The sequence below is a fragment of the Geotrypetes seraphini genome, chromosome 2 (genome assembly GCF_902459505.1).
Source record: "Geotrypetes seraphini chromosome 2, aGeoSer1.1, whole genome shotgun sequence".
NCBI lineage: Eukaryota > Metazoa > Chordata > Amphibia > Gymnophiona > Dermophiidae > Geotrypetes > Geotrypetes seraphini.
This window is the reverse complement of record NC_047085.1, coordinates 299,518,137-299,539,089: the sequence shown is the minus strand read 5'-3', so window position 1 is coordinate 299,539,089 and position 20,953 is coordinate 299,518,137. Positions and strand designations below refer to the sequence as shown.

At 44.5% G+C, this 20,953-nt stretch overlaps 1 protein-coding gene across 1 annotated transcript in view; it reads right to left on the bottom strand.

Moving 5' to 3' along the window:
• CSF2RB (colony stimulating factor 2 receptor subunit beta) overlaps positions 1–20,953 on the bottom strand; it is a 75,258-nt gene that overhangs the window by 8,487 nt on the left and 45,818 nt on the right. Inside the window, exons 8-9 of the mRNA XM_033930026.1 lie at positions 19,326–19,428; positions 6,143–6,212 (exon numbers count right to left, since the gene is read on the bottom strand). Of these exons, the coding sequence (XP_033785917.1) occupies positions 6,143–6,212; positions 19,326–19,428 (173 nt within the window). The remainder of the gene's footprint in view (positions 1–6,142; positions 6,213–19,325; positions 19,429–20,953) is intronic.

The window sequence follows — 20,953 nt, the reverse complement described above, 5'->3', positions numbered from 1 at the left end:
GAGTGGAAAATATGAAAAAGGATCTGCAAAAGTTAGAGGAATGGTCTAATGCCTGGCAGCTAAAATTCAATGCAAAGAAATGCAGAGTAATGCATTTGGGGATTAATAATAGGAAGGAACCGTATATGCTGGGAGGAGAGAAGCTGATATGCACGGACGGGGAGAGGGACCTTGAGGTTATAGTGTCCGAAGATCTAAAGGCGAAAAAACAGTGTGACAAGGCAGTGGTTGCTGCCAGAATGATGCTGGGCTGTATAAAGAGAGGCGTAGTCAGTAGAAGGAAGAAGGTGTTGACACCCCTGTACAGGTCATTGGTGAGGCCCCACTTGGAGTATTGTGTTCAGTTTTGGAGACCGTATCTGGCGAAAGACGTAAGAAAACTTGAGGCGGTCCAGAGGAGGGCGACGAAAATGATAGGAGGCTTGCGCCATAAGACGTATGAGGAGAGACTGGAAGCCCTGAATATGTATACCCTAGAGGAAAGGAGAGACAGGGGAGATATGATTCAGACGTTCAAATACTTGAAGGGTATTAACGTAGAACAAAATCTTTTCCAGAGAAAGGAAAATGGTAAAACCAGAGGACATAATTTGAGGTTGAGGGTAGTAGATTCAGGGGCAATGTTAGGAAATTCTACTTTACGGAGAGGCAGTGGCGTACCTAGGGTATGTGGCACCCGGGGCCCATCATTTTTTGACACCCCCCCCCCCCCCCATGTAAAAAAATTTTTTTTTTTTTTTTTTGCAATAACCATGAAATGGAATAAATGGTCAGAATAGAAACAGGCAGTGAAAATTTTCTTTTATTGAACCTCATATATGTAACCATTATTCCAAACATAACAAAACATAAATTATGTCTAAATTGTCATGACATTAGAAGTACATATGGAGTAGTTGCAGGCAGTGGCGTACTTAGGGTATGTGGCACCCAGGGCCCATCATTTTTTGACACCCCCCCCATCTATATGAAAAATATGATTTTTAGTACCAATCTACATATCGCACCACAAGAGTGTACCTAGGAAAAGGCTGCATCTTAAACACTGCAGTGAGCACTAGAACACCAACACATACATTGTAAAACTAAACAAGCCAGATCCCGCACAGTCAATTGGTCCTGTAGTCAATGCCAACTGAAAACTATGTCTTTTTCATACACACAGAACAGAGATACACCCTCGCCCAAAATGGAATAATCACAAACTAAAAATAGAAATATGTAGACAAAAGTTAAACTGATCCGCCAAGAAACCAGACCCTGGATACAATGCAACACCACAAAAAACAGTAACACATGTCCTCTAATACAGTGCAAAATATAAAGACAGTAGATGTAAATTTGAAAAAACTGATACATAACAATCACCACTTTATAAATTAACAAATAAAAATAAAATAAATAATGAGATATAAAAAAATACAATTTTATTGGACTAATCCCCGTAAGCTCGGTCCCCATCCCCGCAAACCACCTGATTCCATCCACACAAGCCTTGAATTGTTTATATTAAAGTATAAAAAGAAACAATATTCTGTACAATTGTCAATTTATAAATCAGCGTCTTCTCCCCACTCTCTTCCCCATTTCCCTTCAGCATCCTCAGCCCACTCTCTCTCCACTTTCCTTCAGCGCACGCACATAAAAACAAGCAAGTAATTTTATATCATTTTCATTCTATTCATTCATAGAAATTAAAGTCTAGATAATGCCAGTCACATAACAAAACATGATTTTACAAAAATAATTCCCTGCAGTCAAGCCTGCAAGGATTATTAGATGTCTTTCAGCAGTTCCCCTCCCTCCCTCCCCCTTACCTTTGTGGCCAAGTCAAAATGATCTACTAACAATAAAATTTTAAAAACACAAAGTACGCTGTACGCAGAGAAAATGTTAATTATCATTTATATTCTGCGGGTTTTCAAAGAGGTCAAGGCAGATGACTTTATGCAATGTCACCTCAGTAACAACTATACAAAAATAGACAAATATTCCCCCTCCCTTTTTACTAAACTGCGATAGCGGTTTTTAGCGTAGGGAGCTGCGCTGAATGCCCCACGCTGCTCTCGACGCTCATAGGCTCCCTGCGCTAAAAAACTCTATTGCGGTTTAGTAAAAGGGGGCCATAGTGCAAAATATAGACAGCAGATATAAATTTTCAAAACGGACACATTTTGATCATTAAGTTGAAAATAAAATCATTTTTCCTACTTTTTTGTCTGGTGATTTCATGAGTCTCTGGTCCTTCTTCTGATCCTTCTTCTTTCTCTCTCCCCCTGGCTCCCCTCTTTATTTCTGCCTTTCTTTCTCTCTCCTCCTGGCCCCCCTCTTTCTTTCTGCCTTTCTTTCTCTCCCCCTTGACCCCCCTCTTTATTTCTGCCTTTCTTTCTCTCCTCTTGGTCCCCCTCTTTCTTTCTGCCTTTCTTTCTCTCTCCCCCTGGCCCTCCTCTTTCTTTCTGCCTTTCTTTCTCTCCCCCTTGACCCCCTCTTTATTTCTGCCTTTCTTTCTCTCCCCTTGGTCCCCCTCTTTATTTCTGCCTTTCTTTCTCTCCCCTTGGTCCCCCTCTTTCTTTCTGCCTTTCTTTCTCTCTCCCCCTGGCCCCCCCTCTTTATTTTTTCCTTTCTTTCTCTCTCCCCCTAGCCTGCACAAAGCCATCGTGCCGATTTCTCCACTTCCACGATTCTTTCCCTACCCTCACCCCCAAGCCAGCAGCCGATTTCTCCCTGCTCCTTCCCCGATGTCCTGAACTTCATCGGGCAGCAGCAGCATTCACAATTCACTGATGTTGCCCGCTTCAGGCCTTCCTCTCTGTCGGGTCCTGTCTTCATGAAAACTGGAAGTAGGCAGGACCCGGCAGAGAACAAGGCCTGAAGCCGGCAACAGCAGCGAATTGTAAACGCTGCTGCTGCCCGAAGAAGGTAATGGAGCACCGAGGCAGTCCGCTTCTCCCCCCTCCCAGCCGAACCCCCGCTGACCCTCCTATCTCCCCCCCCCCCGTGAACCTTTCCGACCTTCCCAGCGAGAGCAGCAAACCTCCTTCGCGGCTTTCTCCTCCCTCTGCCGCGTTACTGATGACGTCATCAGTGATGCGGCAGAGGGAGGATAAAGCCGACGCTACTGGAGGGAGGTTTGCTGCTTTCGCTGGGAGGGTCAGAAAGGTTCACTTGGGGGGGGAGAGAGATAGGATGGTCAGCGGGGTTTCGGCTGGGAGAGGGGAGAAGCGGTCTGCCTTGGTGCTCCAAGGCCTGGCGCCATTACCTTTTTCGATAATGGCGCCGATGCTGCTTTCGCTGGGAGGGTAGGAGCGCGATAGGGACCGGGCCAGCTGTGCACCCCCCCCTAAGGCGGCACCCGGGATGGACCTCCCCCTCGCCCCCCTTGGTACGCTACTGCCCTGGGGAAACAGCCTGCAACAAGATCGCGCGATGCCAGAGATCTTTGCCTGCTTCGGCTGTTTCCTCCGCCGCGGTCCCGCCCCTCCTCTGACATCAGAGGAGGGGCAGGACCGTGGCGGAGGAAACAGTCGAAGCAGGCAAAGATCTCTGGCATCGCGATCTTGCTGCAGGCTGTTTCCAGACGCGACACCCGGCGCAGGGGGGGTAACTGGACCGGACCGGGAGCACCCCCTCAGGGCTTGGTACCCGGGGCGGACCGCCCCCCCCCGCCCCCCCCTTGGTACACCACTGCGGAGAGGGTAGTGGATGCCTGGAATGCGCTCCCGAGAGAGGTGGTGGAGAGTAAAACTGTGACTAAGTTCAAAGAAGCGTGGGATGAACACAGAAGTTTTAGAATCAGAAAATAATATTAAATATTGAACTAGGCCAGTTACTGGGCAGACTTGCACAGTCTGGGTCTGTGTATGGCCGTTTGGTGGAGGATGGGCAGGGGAGGGCTTCATTGGCTGGGAGGGTGTAGATGGGCTAGAGTAAGTCTTAACAGAGATTTCGGCAGTTGGAACCCAAGCAAAGTACCGGGTAAAGCTTTGGATTCTTGTCCAGAAATAGCTAAGAAGAAAAAATTAAAAAAAAAAAATAAAATTTTAAATTGAATCAGGTTGGGCAGACTGGATGGACCATTCGGGTCTTTATCTGCCGTCATCTACTATGTTACTATGTCTATTTATTGTATGCCTAGTCGTTCCTCACTTCGAATCTAATTGTGAGTTGTATTTTCTTAAGGAATATTTGATACATGTCTTGTAATTTGCTGTATGCCCAGCTCTTCTTTCATCATAAACCACCTTGGACTGAAGGTTTGTTGGTATATAAGAATAAATTATTATTATTATGTCTGGAAATGGCTGTGAGTGCCTTGTTTGCAACAGTTATATTCATGTAGTTTCTTCAACTTCCTAGCACCCTGATCTCCTCCCGTGAATTCCAGTATCACCTATATGCTGATGACTCCCAGATCTACCTCTGTACACCCGAAATTTCACCTACAGTCCAAGAAAAAGCGTCTGCCTGTTTGGCTGACATTGCTGCCTGGATGTCCTGCTGTCATCTGAAACTAAACATGTCTAAGACTGAGCTGCTCCTCTTTCCTCCTAAACCCTTTGCTCCTCTCCCTCCATTCTCTGTCTCTGTAAATAATACTGTCATGGTTCCAGTCTCCTCTGTTCGCATCTTTGATTCTGACCTTTCATTTTCGATGCACATCCAACAAACTGCTAAGGCCTGTCACTTCTATTGCTACATCACCAAAATTTGCCCCTTCCTCTCTGAGCACAATTCCTGGACCCTTTTGTAACTTCATGCTTAAATTACTGCAATCTACTTCTAACTGGACTTCAGTAGTGCGGCTTCTCCCCCCTTCAATCTGTGCAAAACTCTGTATGACTCATCTACCAACCTAGCTACACTCATGTCACCCCTCTCCTTAAATCACTTCAATGGCTTCCTATCTGCCTTTTCATACAATTTAAGCTCCTATTGCTGACCTACAATTGTGTTCATTTTGCTGCCCCTCTCTCCTTATATACCTCCCAGAAACTCCATTCCTCATATCAGCTGCACCCTTCTCATCCACTGCCAATTCCAGACTTCATTCCTTTCATCTAGCTGCCCCCTATGCCTGGAATAAATTACCTGAGTTTATCTGCCAAGCCCCTTCCCTTCCCTTGTTTAGAAGTAGACTGAAAGCCCACCTTTTTGATATAGCCTTCAATCCATAACCCTACTCCCCACTGCCAACCTACCTAGCCAACAGATTAACCATTCCCTTTACTGTATCCATGACATCCTGCTTGTCTATCTTGTCTATTTAGATTGTAAGCTCCTTCGAGTAGGAACTGTCTTCTTTGTGACTGTACAGCGCTGCATATGTCTGGTAGCGCTATAGAAATAATTAATAATAATAGTAGTAGTAGTAGTAGTGGTATCTTGGCTCAAACCCATACCGCCATTGCTGACTCACAAGCTAATTTATAGCTTTCAAGTAAAGGTTTTCCTTCATCATAGTGATGAAAATTGATCAGTCGAAGAACATCAGTCCACGTGGCAGTCTAGCAGTTGATAGCTGGCAGACTGATTTCCCAAGAAGTCAAGTTTTGGATGCAGATCACATACTAGATGATACCATACAAACTAATTACTCGCAATTGCCTACATACAAAACACACAAGCAAACAGTGCATGCTGGGGCGACCTCTAAATATTGTCTAATGAAGCTGAAATTTTACACATGAGTAAGACATGTCAAGTGGACAAAAATAAGCCTTGTGGAGACAAGATTTGACAAGGTTGATATATTTATTTATTTTTTTTTTTTGCATGCTACTGTGAACCATCCTAGTGGGACATGAATGGGTCTCACATATATGCCTGTAACTTACTCAATACTGTATGTTACACACTAAAGTACTGCATTTAGGTGTGCACATTTATGCCTGCTACTGACATGGCAATGGATGTGCCTAAATGTTAGCAAATAAATGTTGATTTAATTCTATTATTCTATAACAGAATCTGGGTGCCTAGATGCCATTATAGAATTAGCGCTTGGCATGCTGTATCTTGGCACCCAACTTTTGGGGGCCTTCATAGAATCGCTCCCTTTATGACTCACCCCAGAAGAAAGAATTTGATATGAAATCTACAATCTGCTGGCTATCTGAATCCTTACACCTCCCTGTGTTCTTACCTGGAGGCTGTTGATAAAAAGTTTACTCTTCCGGGGATCTGGAATTTTATCATCCCATTTTTTCTTTGCTCTGTAAAAAAGAAGAAACATTATAATGTGCAGGAATCACCCTGATTAATCCGATAAATGAAAACTCTTAAAATTCCTTCAGATCAAACCCATAATACCTTTCCAGAGTTTCAAGTTTATTAACATTTGATATACTGCTTATCAAATATCTAAGCGGTGTACATGAGTACAAAGTTAAAATGAAAAAAATTAAAAGGTAATCACAATAACCAAGAAAGACCACACATACAGAGGGGAAAAGTGGAGAGAAGTACAATAGTCAATAGGAAACAGAGACATCAAAAGGGATGCACAATAGGGAGGGTGTTAAAATTCTGCAAGACAGTAGAGGCATAAAATAGTATTAACAGTCAAATGCATCCTTGAATAAAAATGTTTCTAAGTTTGATTTAAATTTTGTAAGAGACGAATCTTCCCAAAGGTACAAGGACATACTGTTCTATAAAGATGGGGCAGTGACAGAAAAAATTGATTTTCTGGTGGTATCGTATAATACATGTCAAGGAGATGGAATTTCTAATAGATTTTGATTGCTTGAGCGTAGCACCTGAGAGCTTAAGTGAGCAGAGCAGCTTACTACATTCATAACTTCTGGTGTTCAAATTTTAAAGGACAGGCAACAGTTTCTGTGCCTGACTATGGGCTCCTTTTACAAAGGTACACTAGTGTTTTTAGCGCATGCACCGGATTAGCACACGCTATAGCACGAACTAGCCAAAAAACTACTGCCTGCTCAAGAGGAGGCAGTAGCAGCTAGCGCGCGGGGCATTTTAGCATACTCTATTCCGTGCGTTAAGGCCCTAACGCACTTTTGTAAAAGGAGCCCTATGTATTTCAGACTTAATTGTCTTTACACTGGTTCTCTGTACTACCCATATTTTGTTTGGATTTTTAGACTTATTCACTGAAATTAAGCATTGCAATTTGTTGGTGGAGGATGTGGTATAAGCAATTGGTGTAGTTGGATCTAAAAATGATTTGGGCAAGTTCCTGGAGGAAAAGCTCATAAACAGTTGTTAAATTTGAATTGGGAAAAGACACTGGTCATAAGCAGCATGAACTTCAGCTTCTTTTTGGGACCCCTGCCAAGTACTTCTGACCTGGATTGGTCATTGTTGGAAATGAGATAGTACACTTGATGAATCTTTAGCCTGTCGCAATATAGCAGATGGAGTTGGTCCAGAGGAAGACAACTAAAATGGTTGGTAGTCTTTGTCATAAGACATACGGGGACAGACTTATAGATCTCAATATGTATACTTTGGAGGAAAAGCGGGAGAGGGGAGATATGAAAGAGACGTTTAAATACCTATGTAGCATAAATACACGAGGCAAGTCTCTTTCCCTTGAATGTTCTTTCTTATTATCAATTGTAGTTCCAACCCTTCTTCCCTTTTGTTCCAGTTCGTCAATGTCTTTATAAATTGTCATTTCCCCTGGTTTGTCTTTGTTCATATTGTATTTTAATTGGCGCATTGTTTTGGCGTTTTTTGTACACCGCCTAGAAGGCTTAATTAGGCGGTATAAGAAATTTTAAATAAACTTGAAATTTGAAACTTGAGCATAGAATAAGATTAAGAGGTGACAGGATCAGAAGTAAACTAAGGAAATTCCTTTTTATTGAAATGGTGGTAGATGCATGAAATAGTCTCTTAGGGAGAGGAGGAGATAGTGGATGATGCAGATAGGCAGATTGGATGGGCCATTTGGCCTTCATCTGCTGCCACGTTTCTAATGTTAATACCTTTCTTTATAGGTTGCTACTTTTAAGCTTGTTTTGTAACTCCATTCATGCTTATACAAGTAAAATATAAAAGGCTCTATCAATGCAGGTAATAGATAGAGCTATGGGGATAGACTGAATTCATCTAAGTGGATTTTCAGTTGGTTGAATGCATGGGCATGTTCATAATTTCATATTTGTGCATAGTACTTTTAGTCATGTTAAAAAGAAATTTTAGGGTCAATATTCAATGCAATTTAACTGGTCAGAACAGTGGCGTACCTAGCATATGTGACACCAGGGGCCCATCACTTTTTGACACCCCCCCCCCCATCTGTACAAAAAACATGATTTTTAGTAACAAGCCACACGTCACACATGAGTACCTAGGAAAAGGCAGCATCTTACATATGCAGTGAGCAGTACAATATCAATACACCCATTGGAAAACTAAACAAGTCAGACTAGTACAGATCAATCCTGCAGTCAATCCTAACAAAAAACCATGTCTTTTGAACACACAGAACACAGAAAACACCTTCGCCTAGTATGGAATATGTCATCACAAATTAACCCCTCCCCCTTTTACAAAACTGTAGTGTGGATTTTAACCATGGTGGTAACAGCTCTGACGCTCATAGAATTCTGAGCATCAGAGCTGCTACCACCACGGCTGGCACTAAAAAACGCTCCACAGTTATGTTAGAGGGGGGATAAAATAGAAATACATAGACAAAGGTTAAATTGAACCAGTAAGAAGCTGGACTCTGCATACAGTGCACCACAGAAACAGTGACATATGTCTCCTAAAGCAATAAATGGAAAAAATTTTTCTACCTTTGTCTTCTGTGGTTTCTGCTTTCCTCATCTTCTTGTAACTCTCTTCCTTCCATCCACTGTCTGCTGTCTCTCCTTCTATGCCCCTTCCAGAAACTGTATGCCTCCCCCTTCCATCTCTCCTTTCACCCCCATTGGTCTGGCATCTCTCTCCTCTCCTTCCCTCTTCCACACCTCTCCTCTACAATCCCTTTCCCTTTTTTCCCTCATTTTCCTTTTCAATTTATTTTCTGCATCTGTCTAGATTACGTTCTTACTACCCTCTCATCAATGTCCTTTTTTACTGTCTACCTAAAGCTTGCCACCTCTTTCCCTCACCCCTCCAGTGTTTCCCTAACTCAATCCTATTCTCCCCATCATGTGCCCTCCTTTTATTTATCCCCTCCTTCCATCATGTACCCTTTTTCTCCAACCCTTCCATCTAGTACCTTCTCCTCTCTCTGTCCACTTCCATTCAGCATCTGCTCCCCTCTTTCTCTCCTCCCATGTCCTTCCTGCATTTGCTCCCTTATCTCTCCCATCTGCACTTCCATCCAGCATAGGCTCCCCACTATCATCCAATGTCTTTCCTTTCTCTCGCCATCCACCCCTCTTCAATCAGCATCTGCCCCCTTTCTCTCCCTCCAATATCCTTCCCCCTTATGTCTCTCCCCTTTCTCAGCACCACCCTTCCATACCACCTTGCCCCCTTTCTTTCCCTCCACCACTTTTCCATTCCAGCAATCCTGCTCCTTTCTCTCCCTTCATGCAGCAAGGTCCCACGATGATTGTAGCTGCCGGCTGCCAGTCCACCCCACTCCAACGTACTTGCATGCGGGCTCAGCAGCCGCATGCTGGAAGGTCCCACGATGACTCGTCTGCTGACTCTGCTCCAGAAAAAGTAAGTTACTTCGGAGGGGGTGGACCCGGCAGACGCAGAGAGTTGTGGCAAAGTTCCGCAATGACTGCGTCTGCTGGGTCCACGCCCTCCGACTTAACTTACTTCTTCCGGAGCAGAGCCAGCAGACGAGTCAGCGTGGGACCTTCCTGCACCTCAGCATGACTGCTGCCTCTGCTGCAGAGAAAGTAAGTCAGAGGTAACGTGACCATTTATTTTTTTCATCAAAAGGGGACATCTATTAATTGACTGTGTATCCTTTCTTTCTCCACTCAGGCCCAACAATTGTCCCTTTCTATTCCCTCCCTCCTTCCTTCCCATGTTCTTAGTGCCCCCAGTGCCTCCGTCCTGTGTCCTTAGTGCCCCCAGTGCCTCCTTCCTGTATCCATAGTGCCCCCAGTGCCTCCATCCTGTGTCCATAGTGCTCCCAGTGCCTCTTTCCTGTGTCCATAGTGCCCCCATTGCCTCCATCCTGTGTCCTTAGTGCCCCCAGTGCCTCCTTCTCATGTCATTAGTGCCTCCGTCCTGTGTCCATAGTTCCCCCAGTGCCTCTGTCTTGTATCCATAGTGCCCCCAGTGCCCCATCCTGTGTCCTTAGTGCCCCCAGTGCCTCCGTCCTGTGTCCATAGTGCCCCCAATGCCTCCGTCTTGTGTCCATAGTGCCCCCAGTGCTTCCGTCCTGTGTCCATAGTGCCCCCAGTGCCTCCTTCCTGTATCCATAGTGCCCCCAGTGCCCCATCCTGTGTCCTTAGTGCCCCCAGTGCCTCCGTCCTGTGTCCATAGTGCTCCCAATGCCTCCGTCTTGTGTCCATAGTGCCCCCAGTGCCTCCGTCCTGTGTCCTTAGTGCCCCCAGTGCCTCCTTCCTGTATCCATAGTTCCCCCAGTGCCTCCATCCTGTGTCCATAGTGCCCCCAGTGCCTCTTTCCTGTGTCCATAGTGCCCCCATTGCCTCCATCCTGTGTCCTTAGTGCCCCCAGTGCCTCCTTCTCATGTCATTAGTGCCTCCGTCCTGTGTCCATAGTTCCCCCAGTGCCTCCGTCTTGTGTCCATAGTGCCCCCAGTGCCTCTGTCTTGTATCCATAGTGCCCCCAGTGCCCCATCCTGTGTCCTTAGTACCCCCAGTGCCTCCGTCCTGTGTCCATAGTGCCCCCAATGCCTCCGTCTTGTGTCCATAGTGCCCCCAGTGCCTCCGTCCTGTGTCCATAGTGCCCACAGTGCCTCCTTCCCGTGTCCTTAGTGCCCCCAGTGCCTCCATCTTATGTCCCCCCCACTACCTTCATGATTTTGGCCACCCCCAAAGCCAGCCTGCCTGTCTACCTATCTCCCTCCCTGCTGTGCTAAAGCCAGCCAGCCAGCTTGCCTGCCTACATCCTGCCCTCCCTGCCATGGAAAAAAAATTGCCTCTCCCCTTCCTTTCCCCCGGTCCGCACCGCTGCAATCTTACCTACCCCCCCAGCCCCCCGCCGACAAGAAGTCTTTCCGACGTCAATTCTGACATCGGAGAGGACGTTCCGGGCCAGCCAATCACTGCCTGGCTGGCCTGGAACGTCCTCTCCGGCGTCAGAATTGACATCGGAAAGACTTCTTGTCAGCGGGGGGAGGTAGGATTGTAGCAGCGCGGCTGGGGGAAAGGAAGGGCAGGAGGACCCGGACCTGGCCGGCTGTGCACCCCCCAAAGCCGTGCACCCGGGGTAGACCGCCCCCCCCCACTCCCCTTGGTACGCCACTGGATCAGAAACAACTCCTGCCCAGTTAAATTGCCCGTTTGGGGTTAACTGGTCATTTTCTAAGTTTCCAAGTTTATTTAAAATTTTCTATCTCGCCCTAGGGAAAACCTTCAAGGCGGCTTACAATCTAAAACATATTTAAAATACACAATATATAAACAATAATCAACACATAATACAAAACATAAATTTATTTAATTTGTTTTCTATCCCATTGTCTCCCCAGGAGTTCAGAATGAGTTACAGGTTTAACATACACAAGTTTACGACACAAGTTTCTATCCTAACTTGATACATACTAGGGTCTAATATTAATATGCACAATATACAGTTTACTGGTTACAGTTTGCTATAGTTATTCTTATGGTACAAGGTTTTCAGTACAAGTTATATCATAATTTGACACACATAAATTTACAGTATATGATACATAAGAACATAAGAATTGCCATCTCCGGATCAGACCCTAGGTCCATCAAGTCCGGCGATCCGCACATGCGGAGGCCCTGCCAGTTGTACTCTGGCATAGTTTTAGTCCCCGTTATCACTCTATGCTTCTCATAAGGAAATGTGCATCTAGTTTACCCTTACCCGTATCACTCTATGCCACTCATAAGGAGATGTACATCTAGCTTACCCTTAAATCCAGTGGATTCCGCAATTACCTCTTAAATTACCCTTAAATCCAGTGGATTCCGCAATTACCTCTTCTGGAAGAGCATTCCAGGTGTCCACCACTCGCTGCGTGAAACGGAACCTCCTGACATTTGTCCTGGACCTGTCCCCCCTCAGCTTCAGTCCGTGCCCTCTTGTCCATGTCACATTGGAAAATGTAAATAACTGTTTTTCCTGCTCTATTTTGTCGATTCCTTTCAGTATTTTGAAAGTCTCGATCAGATCCCCTTGCAGTCTTCTCTTCTCAAGGAAGAACAACTCCAGTTGCTTAAGTTGTTCCTCGTAATCCAGGTTCTTCATACCTTTCACTAGCTTTGTTGCTCGTCTCTGCACCCTCTCCAGCAGTTTTATATCCTTCTTTAGGTATGGAGACCAATGTTGGACGCAGTATTCCAAGTGTGGTCTGACCATTGCTCTATAAAGTGGCATTATTACTTTCTCCGATCTACTCGTAATTCCCATCTTTATCATGCCTAGCATTCTATTTGCGTTCTTCGCCGCCGCCACGCATTGCGCCGACGGTTTCAGGGTCCTATCAATTAGTGCACCCAGGTCCTTTTCCTGTTCGGTTTTTCCCAGAGTTGCACCTGACATACTATACTTGTGTTCCTTATTCTTTCTGTCTAAGTGCATCACTTTGCATTTTTCCACATTAAACTTCATCTGCCATTTATCTGCCCATTTCTCCAATCGACTCAAGTCGCTCTGGAATTCCTCACTGTCCTTCTGCGATTTGATTGCCTGGCATAGCTTTGTGTCATCTGAAAACTTGATGATCTCACTGGATGTTCCATCCTCTAGGTCATTGATGAAAATATTATATAAGATGGGCCCAAGTACTGAGCCCTGGGGTACACCGCTAGTCACCTTCTCCCAGTCTGAGAACTTCCCATTTATGCCCACTCTCTGCCTTCTGTTTTCCAGCCATTTGCCTATCCATCTTAGTATATCTCCTTCTATTACATGGCCTTGCAGTTTCCTGAGAAGTCTTACATGTGGAACCTTGTCGAACGCTTTCTGAAAATCCAAGTATATAATATCCACCAGTTCTCCATTATCAATTTGGCTGTTCACTGTCTCAAAAAACTGAATTAGGTTCGTCAAACATGACTTCCCTTTCCTGAATCCATGTTGGCTGGCTCTCATCAGGTCGTGTGTGCCTAGGTGCCAGATTATGCTATCCTTGATCAGCGCCTCAACTATCTTCCCAGGGACTGACGTGAGATTCACAGGTCTATAGTTGCCTGGCACTCCTCTCGATCCTTTTTTAAATATCAACGTGACGTTCGCTATCTTCCAGTCGTCTGGTATCTGTCATGTTTTGATTGACAGGTTGGCAAGTTTTTGCAATAGTTCTCCAATTTCCACTTTCAGCTCTTTCAAGACTCTCGGATGAATTCCGTCTGGTTTAGGAGATTTGTCACTTTTGAGTTTGTCGATCTGGCAGTAAATCTGGTCCAAGTCCACTTCTACTGTGGTGAGGCTGTCCTCTGTTACTCCTTTGAACACTTTCACTGCTTCTGGAATTGTTGCGATGTCCTCCTTCGTAAAGACAGACGCAAAGAAGGAATTTAGTCTGTCTGCAATTTGTTTGTCTTCCTTGATGTACCCTTTCCTTCCCTGGTCGTCCAGCGGTCCCACCGCCTCTTTTGCGGGTTTCCTCCCTTTTACGTACCTAAAGAAGAGCTTGAATTTTTTGGCCTCATGCGCTATTTTCTCCTCATAGTCCTTTTTGGCATCCCTCACCGCCCTGTGACATTTCTTCTGATCATCTTTGTGTTTGTTCCAAGCATCAGTTGTTTTCATGCGTTTCTATGTTTTAAAGGAGTCCTTTTCTTTTATGGTTTCCTTCATCTCTTTAGTGAGCCACGCCGGCTCTCTTTCACCTTTAGTTTTCTTTGCTTTGGACATCCGCGGAATGTAGAGGCTTTGTGCTTCCGTGATAGTATTTTTCAGTAGGGACCATGCCTGTTCTACCGTTTTGACTTTGCCCATCTTTTTCTTGATCCGTTGTTTCACCATGGCTCTCATGCTATCGTATCTTCCCCCTTTAAAGTTTAAATTCATGGTTGAGGATTTGGTACCTTTCCCCTTCCCGACATCGAGTTTGTAGTTGATCATGTTGTGATCGCTCGTCCCCAGCAGGACCGTGACTTTTATTTCCTTTACCGGTCCTATAATGCCATTTAGGACCAAGTCCAAGGTGACGTTTCCTCTTGTCGACTCTCCCATCAATTGTTCCAGGAAGCAGTCCCCTAGCACTTCCAGGAACTTTGCCTCCTTGCCACAGTTAGAGGTTCCCAGGTCCCAGTCTATCCCCAGGAAATTGAAATCCCCCAAGATTACGACATTACCTGTCTTCCATTCGTGTTTAATTTCCTTTATCATTTCCCAGTCTGTCTCCTCCTTCTGTCCTGGCGGTCAGTAGTAAAGGCCAATCTTTGTGTCCTTATGTGACACATACTTGTTCTGGAACCAATATATATTTCTTTGTAGTCTATTGGTCAAAAGTAGGGGTTTAGGTGAAGAGGTATGTTTTTATTGCTTTTATAAAGTTGAGGAGTCCTTCAAAGGATCTGATCTGTGGCGCAGTCGATCTCAGTGGCTCAGTATGAAGTGGGAGTAGGACTGTCGCTTTGCAGTTTGCAGTTGAAGGGCACAACCAGGGAGCATTTTGAGGCGTATTTCATCCTGGGAATGGAGGGACCAGTTCAGCATATATGGAGGAAGCTCAGTCGTCATGTAGGCTGGTGCCATGTCGTGCAAGGATTTGAACGCTAGCATCAGGCCCTTGAAGATCCAACGTTTGGCTATGGGCAGCCAGTGAGCCGATGTTAAAGCCTGGGAGACAGGGCATGGAGGTTTTACAGAAGCCTGATTGCCGTATTTTGTACATGCTGGAGACATCATACATTCATCACCGTGAGACCGTTGAATAGCGCATAACAGTAATCCAGTAATCAAGTTTCAAGTTTAATTAATTTTAATATACTGACCATCGACGTGCACCTGGCCAGTTTACAATGCTAAAAATGAAAGGTTAAAATACATTTTTGTAGGGGGGGGAAATTTGAACATTAAATAGACAAATTACAAATACGAACATGAGCTTGAGGGGAAAGGGGGAGGGGAAAGTTAATAATTACATCATTAAAAACAAATTAATTAAAGGGAAGGGGGGGAAAGGATAAAACACCAGGAATGGGGATCGCTTCTTAAAAGTGGTTTGTGTTTATTTTGCTAGCTGTTGGAAAGGAAATGTTTAGATGCTATGGTATGCGTCTTGGAATAAGAACGTTTTTAGTTTAGTCTTTTTTGTCGAGTGAATTTTCGAGGCGGAGTTGAGGTGGCATGGCGTTCCATAAAGTTGGAGCTACAATGGAAAAATTAGTTTTTCTAGTGTAGTAGAATTCTTTAATGGAAGGTATGGTCAGTAAATTCTGATCAGCCGATCTAAGGGTCCGGGGAGGGTAAAAGGGGATGATGAGTTTATCAAGAAAAGAAGGGAGACGCAAAAGTTTGATTTTAAAGACCAGTATTAAAGTTTTATAGGTGATGCGGTGGGTAGCCAGTGAGCTTCTCACAGAAGAGGAGTGACATGATTATATTTCCCAACCTTATAGATAAGTTTGATTGCCGTATTTTGAATACCGTATTTGAATGCCGTATTTTGAATTGCCGTATTTTGAATTTTGCAGATGACATAATTCTTTTTGAATAATTCCATTGTATAAAGAGTTGCAGTAATCTAAATGAGAAATGACCAGTGAGTGAATGAGGATTGTGATAGCATCAGTTTCAAGAATTGAGGTTAAAGAATGAATGAGCCAAAGTTTGTGGAAATAGATTTTTATGACGGAGCTTATCTGGTCATGGAAAGTTATATCTTTGTCTAGAATAACTCCGAGCAATTTTATTTTTGATTCCATTTTTACCGGGCAAGATTTAATATAGATTTGTCCATTTATCATTTCATTGTTCCTGATTAGGGAGAGTATACCACAGGATATATTGATGTTGAGGGAAAGTTTATTTATGCAGAGCCAGTCACTGATTTTGTCAAGTTTGGTGTTTATTTCTTGTATTTTGCAAATATTTGAAGGATCAACAGGGTGAAGAAGTTGGATGTTGTCTGCGTATGCAAAGATAGTAAAGCCAATGGACTGAGCTGACGTCATCAGGGACGCGGCAGAGGAAATTAGGCCAGTAGAAGAGCCGAAGCAGCGTGTTTAGTGTGCCTGGGACGTTGCTGGAGCTGCCAGGTTTGTCGGCCATGTAGCGGTGGGAAGGTCGGCTGGGGGTATCTGGTATGGCGGGTAGGATCAGCGGGGGGGGGGAGGGGAGTTGCGGCGTGTTAGTGGTGTGGAGGGTAGGGTTGGCAGCAGGAGAGGGTGGAGGAGGGGGAGTCGCGGTGTGTTACCTGGCCGGTCCTTCGACGCTTCTTGGCGGCCGACAGGCTCCGCATGCGCACTCCTACCTGCAGGTCCCTACAGCGCACGGAAAACGGGCGCATGCAGGTGGGAGTGCGCATGCGCGCTTAGGGTTTTATTATATTAGATTGTTGTATATCAAGTCTTTGAAGTGTTAGTGACACACATTTGTTGTAATGATGTAATATATGGACTTTTGCGAGTTATCACATAGAACAGATGGTTATTATTGCAAGTACTGTAACGTTAGTTTAGTTTATTTCTTTGAGCACACAATGTCAAGAGAGGATTTTTCAGGATCAATGATTGAAATCTAGAACTGATAAGCCTCAGATCAGTTCTTTAATACAAAATTCTGAACAGGTTTCTGAGATCCTTTTTCCTCTCTTTTAAAACAGACACTTATTGAGCATTTATAAGTGTTTTGATATATTTTGAGTAGTTCGTGCTGTGGGTTCAAGCCCAATGCTGCTCTTTGCAAGTCACCCAAGCCCCAGGTATGCTAGGTAGATTGAGAGCCCACTAGGACAGATAGGAGAAAAATGCTTGAGTACCTGAATGTAAAACCACTTAGACAACCTCCATTGATAGGCATGTCTGCAGGAAATTTAGGGTCTTTCCACCCATCACATGGTCTAAAATTTATGCATAAAAGGCTATTCAGGAAAGAAGGAGGGGGGCTGCTCTATCGGACCTGTTTCTAATTTGGACCTCTTCTTCTGCATGATCCTGAGCTGTTTTATAAAGAGAGAATTGGGTGATGTATGGTTTCCTTTGATTTGATATAAGAATTTAGTTGCATTTATAGAAAGGAACTAGTTTATTCATAGATTGGGTAAACATAGGATGAGAGGTAGTTGTTTTAGAAGAGTTTTACTGTAATCACAAGTTGTGACTTACATGAGAAACCTCCAGTTGTATACAGACTCATTGTGTGTACACTTCCCCATCCCAATTCGTGGTTTTAGGGCTCGCAATTTCAATTATTCACGATTTCCTAAAACCGGAATCACCCCCACCTCCCGGATCTCCTTGGATCTTATCTGGTAGTCTAGTGGTCTTTCGAGGCAGGAGCGATCTTCCTATGTTCCTACCCTGTGCAGATCACTCATCCAAAATGGCTGCCATGAATTACCATCAAAATGGCTGCTGTGAGGTCCTGTTGTAGTCTTGAGAGACTACGGAAACTCACGGCAGCCATTTTGGATGAGTGACCTGCACGGGGCAGGAGTGTAGGAAGATTGTTCCTGCCCCAAAAGACCACTAGATCACCAGGTAAGGTCCGGGATGCTGGGGGGAAGGCAGGAGGGAGGCGGGGTGGGTCAGAGTCGGCCCAAAAGTTATTTACAAATTTTCAGTATTCGATGGCTGGCTCTGCCCCTCCCCCCTCCCCCCCGAATATTGAGGGAGGAGTGCAATTCTCTTTTTCTTGTAATTATTAAATTAATTCCTTTAATAAACCAAGCTGATCATTTAAGCTCATTTCTGGTTTCTGCTGTCATGTTTGGGTAAGTTTCTGATATTAACTCTGCATTAACTTGAACTTTGGGAAAACAAAACAAAAGAGATAAAGAACACGCACACACATAGAAGTACAAAGACATAAATAGTTTTATCCCAACAGTTTTATATGAAAAATTAAGGGAGTGATTCTCCTTAATCCCATATCGTTTATGACCACCTCCAAAATGAAACCACATTAAAATTTTGGCCTTGTTATGTAATTGGCGGCATTACACATGGTAGGTTTGTAAAATGGGACAGTGACATATGGAAGTACTGGTGCTTATACATGGAAGCTGCTGAATTACCACTTCCATGTGTAAGGGCCTACACCTCCGCTTGAAAGCGGCCTGCTCTGTGCCTTTCATTTTTTCCATGTGTATCTATATAAAATGGCTATTCTTGCTGCATGTATTGACAAAAAATGCACACTCCTGCAGGAATTTTAGAAAAGGCTCAGTGATAGACAAAACTTTTCTAAAATAACATTGGAACTGAACATGTCATGTAAAATGGGGCTCCACATTATCCAACGAATTCTATAAATGATGCTTTGAGCTCCCCGCACCCAATTTGTATACACAACATAATTGAATAATGAGCCAATTAGCACCGGCTTCTTAACAAGAATTTATTAGTGTTAATTGGTTTTAATTTAAATTTATGCATGTGAATTTAGGCATAGAATCTGTGCCTGAAATTTACAAGCGGTGCCAAAGAGGGAATGTGAAAATGTAAGGGTCATGGGCCGATGGGGGGTGTTCCTCAAAGTTGCGTGCATAATTATAAAATAAAGGGCATCTACGCCTAGCTTTAAGCACAAGGCTTTGCACCATGTTTCCAATGTTGCAAATGAATATACCTAAAGTTAGGTGAGGGTCTTAGGTGTAAGCACTATTTTATATAGACTTTGCCTAATTTTAAGTGTTCTATAGCATACCACTGCATTTTTTTCTCACCAATTTTTTTAGGCCTCATATATACACTTCAGTTCTATATTGGGGGATAGTGTGGCGCAGTAGTTAAAGCCTTAGCACCCTGCAGTTGCGGGTTCAAATCCACGCTGCTCCTTGCAACCCTGGGCAAGTCACCTAATCCCCCTATTGCCCCAGGTATATTAGATAGGTTGTGAGCCCATCAGGATAGACAGCAAAAAATGCTTGTATAAACTATTCTGAGCTCCCCTGGGAGAACAGTAGAGAAAATTGAATACTGGTAAAAAAATATTATTATTCAGTCATAATTCAATCGTCACCTGACCTTGAGTATGCATCCCAGGCATCCATGACCCCTTCTCTCATGATCACCCTGCTCTTCTGCCACATTTACACATGCTCCCACCTTTTTAAACATCTGTATCCGTATGCTAAACAGCAAATAGAGAACACCATCACGCAAATTAGAATCAATGACAGCTGCCAATACCAATTCTGAGCTGCAGTCCCTGAAAGGATATAGAGAAATAACTTTAAATTCACATCTTGAACAATATTATGTTTGGGGAAGGATAGGCAATAGAGAATGACACGGTGGCGGTTTACCCGCGGCCACCGCATTTTAGCCGCGGGTCACCCGCCGAAAACGGGGAAGAAAACTAGCAGTCGCTGCGGCGACGGGGACAAGGCCATTCACCGCCCGCAGGGCGGTGAATGGTCTTATCCCCCGCAGTGAGGCATGAAGGATCGCGCGGTCCCCGCAGCTCACACCCGCCCGCCCAATCGATTCCAGTGTCCAGCCAGCTCTCTCCCCTCTCCTCAACCCAGTCCGCAGATCCTCCTCCTCGGCGACCCGCACGCTACCAGAGAGCCGCGCACACCCGCCGCTGCTCAGCCTCGATCTTCTGCTCTGACGCAACCGGAAACAGGAAGTTGCAGCAGAGCAGAAGATCGAACACTGAGCAGCCGCGCGTGTGCGGCACCCTGGGAAAGCGCGCAGGTTGCCGAAAAAGAAAACCCACAAACCAAGGTGAGGAGAAGGGAGAGAGCCGGCCAAACACCAGGATCGACCGGGCAGGCAGGTAGTGGCCGCGGGGACCGTGCGATCGCTAGTGTTCCCGGCTCAAATTGGAAGGAGGGAGTGAAAGGAAAAAGGCTTATATGGATGCAGCGGGGACGGTTACGGGGCGGTGAAAGGGATGGCAGTGGCGGTGACGGGGCGGTGAAAGGGATGGCGGTGACGGTGACGGGGCGGTGAAGGGATCGGCGGTGACGGGGCGGTGCAGATGATGGTGGGGCGGTGACGGGGCGGTGACGGGGACAGATTTTTTCCCCGTGTCATTCTCTAATAGGCAACTAGATATATTTCCCTTGGAAGTGCTCATTGACCAGGTTAAAATTTAAATACTCGACCAATATAGATATTTAGGAATAATTCTTGATTCAGCATTGTCATTTAAGCTTCAGGTCAAGGCAATGGTTTCTAAAGTCTTTTTTCATATGAGTAGCTTGAGGAGATTAAAGGATTACCTATCTTCAGATAACTTTTGTTCTGTTGTAATAGCAATTATTGTTCCACTTCTTGATTATTGTAATTCTATATATCTTAGGTTGCCAAAAATCACTTTACAGGAACTACAATTAACTCAAAACGCTGCTGCAAGATGTGAAAAAAAAAGAACACATTACACTTTTTCTTAGAGAATTACTTTGGCTGCCAATTTGTGCAAGAATAGATTTCAAAGTGTTATGCCTTATTTATAAGATACTCATTGTCCAGCATTATCATCCTTCGCAGCCTTTGAGTTCAGAAGATAGATTATTGTTGGAGATTAAATCTTTTAAATGTGTTACACTTCTTATTAACAGACACACTATGTTTTCAATTCAAGGTGAATGTCTCTGGAATGATTTACTTTTAGAGGTCAGAACTTTGCCTGGAATTTTAGTATCAAAAAATTTTGAAGACAATTCTTTTTGATGTTGTCTGTAATTGAGATATAACTTTGTATATCTTTTTTTTTTTTTTTTTGC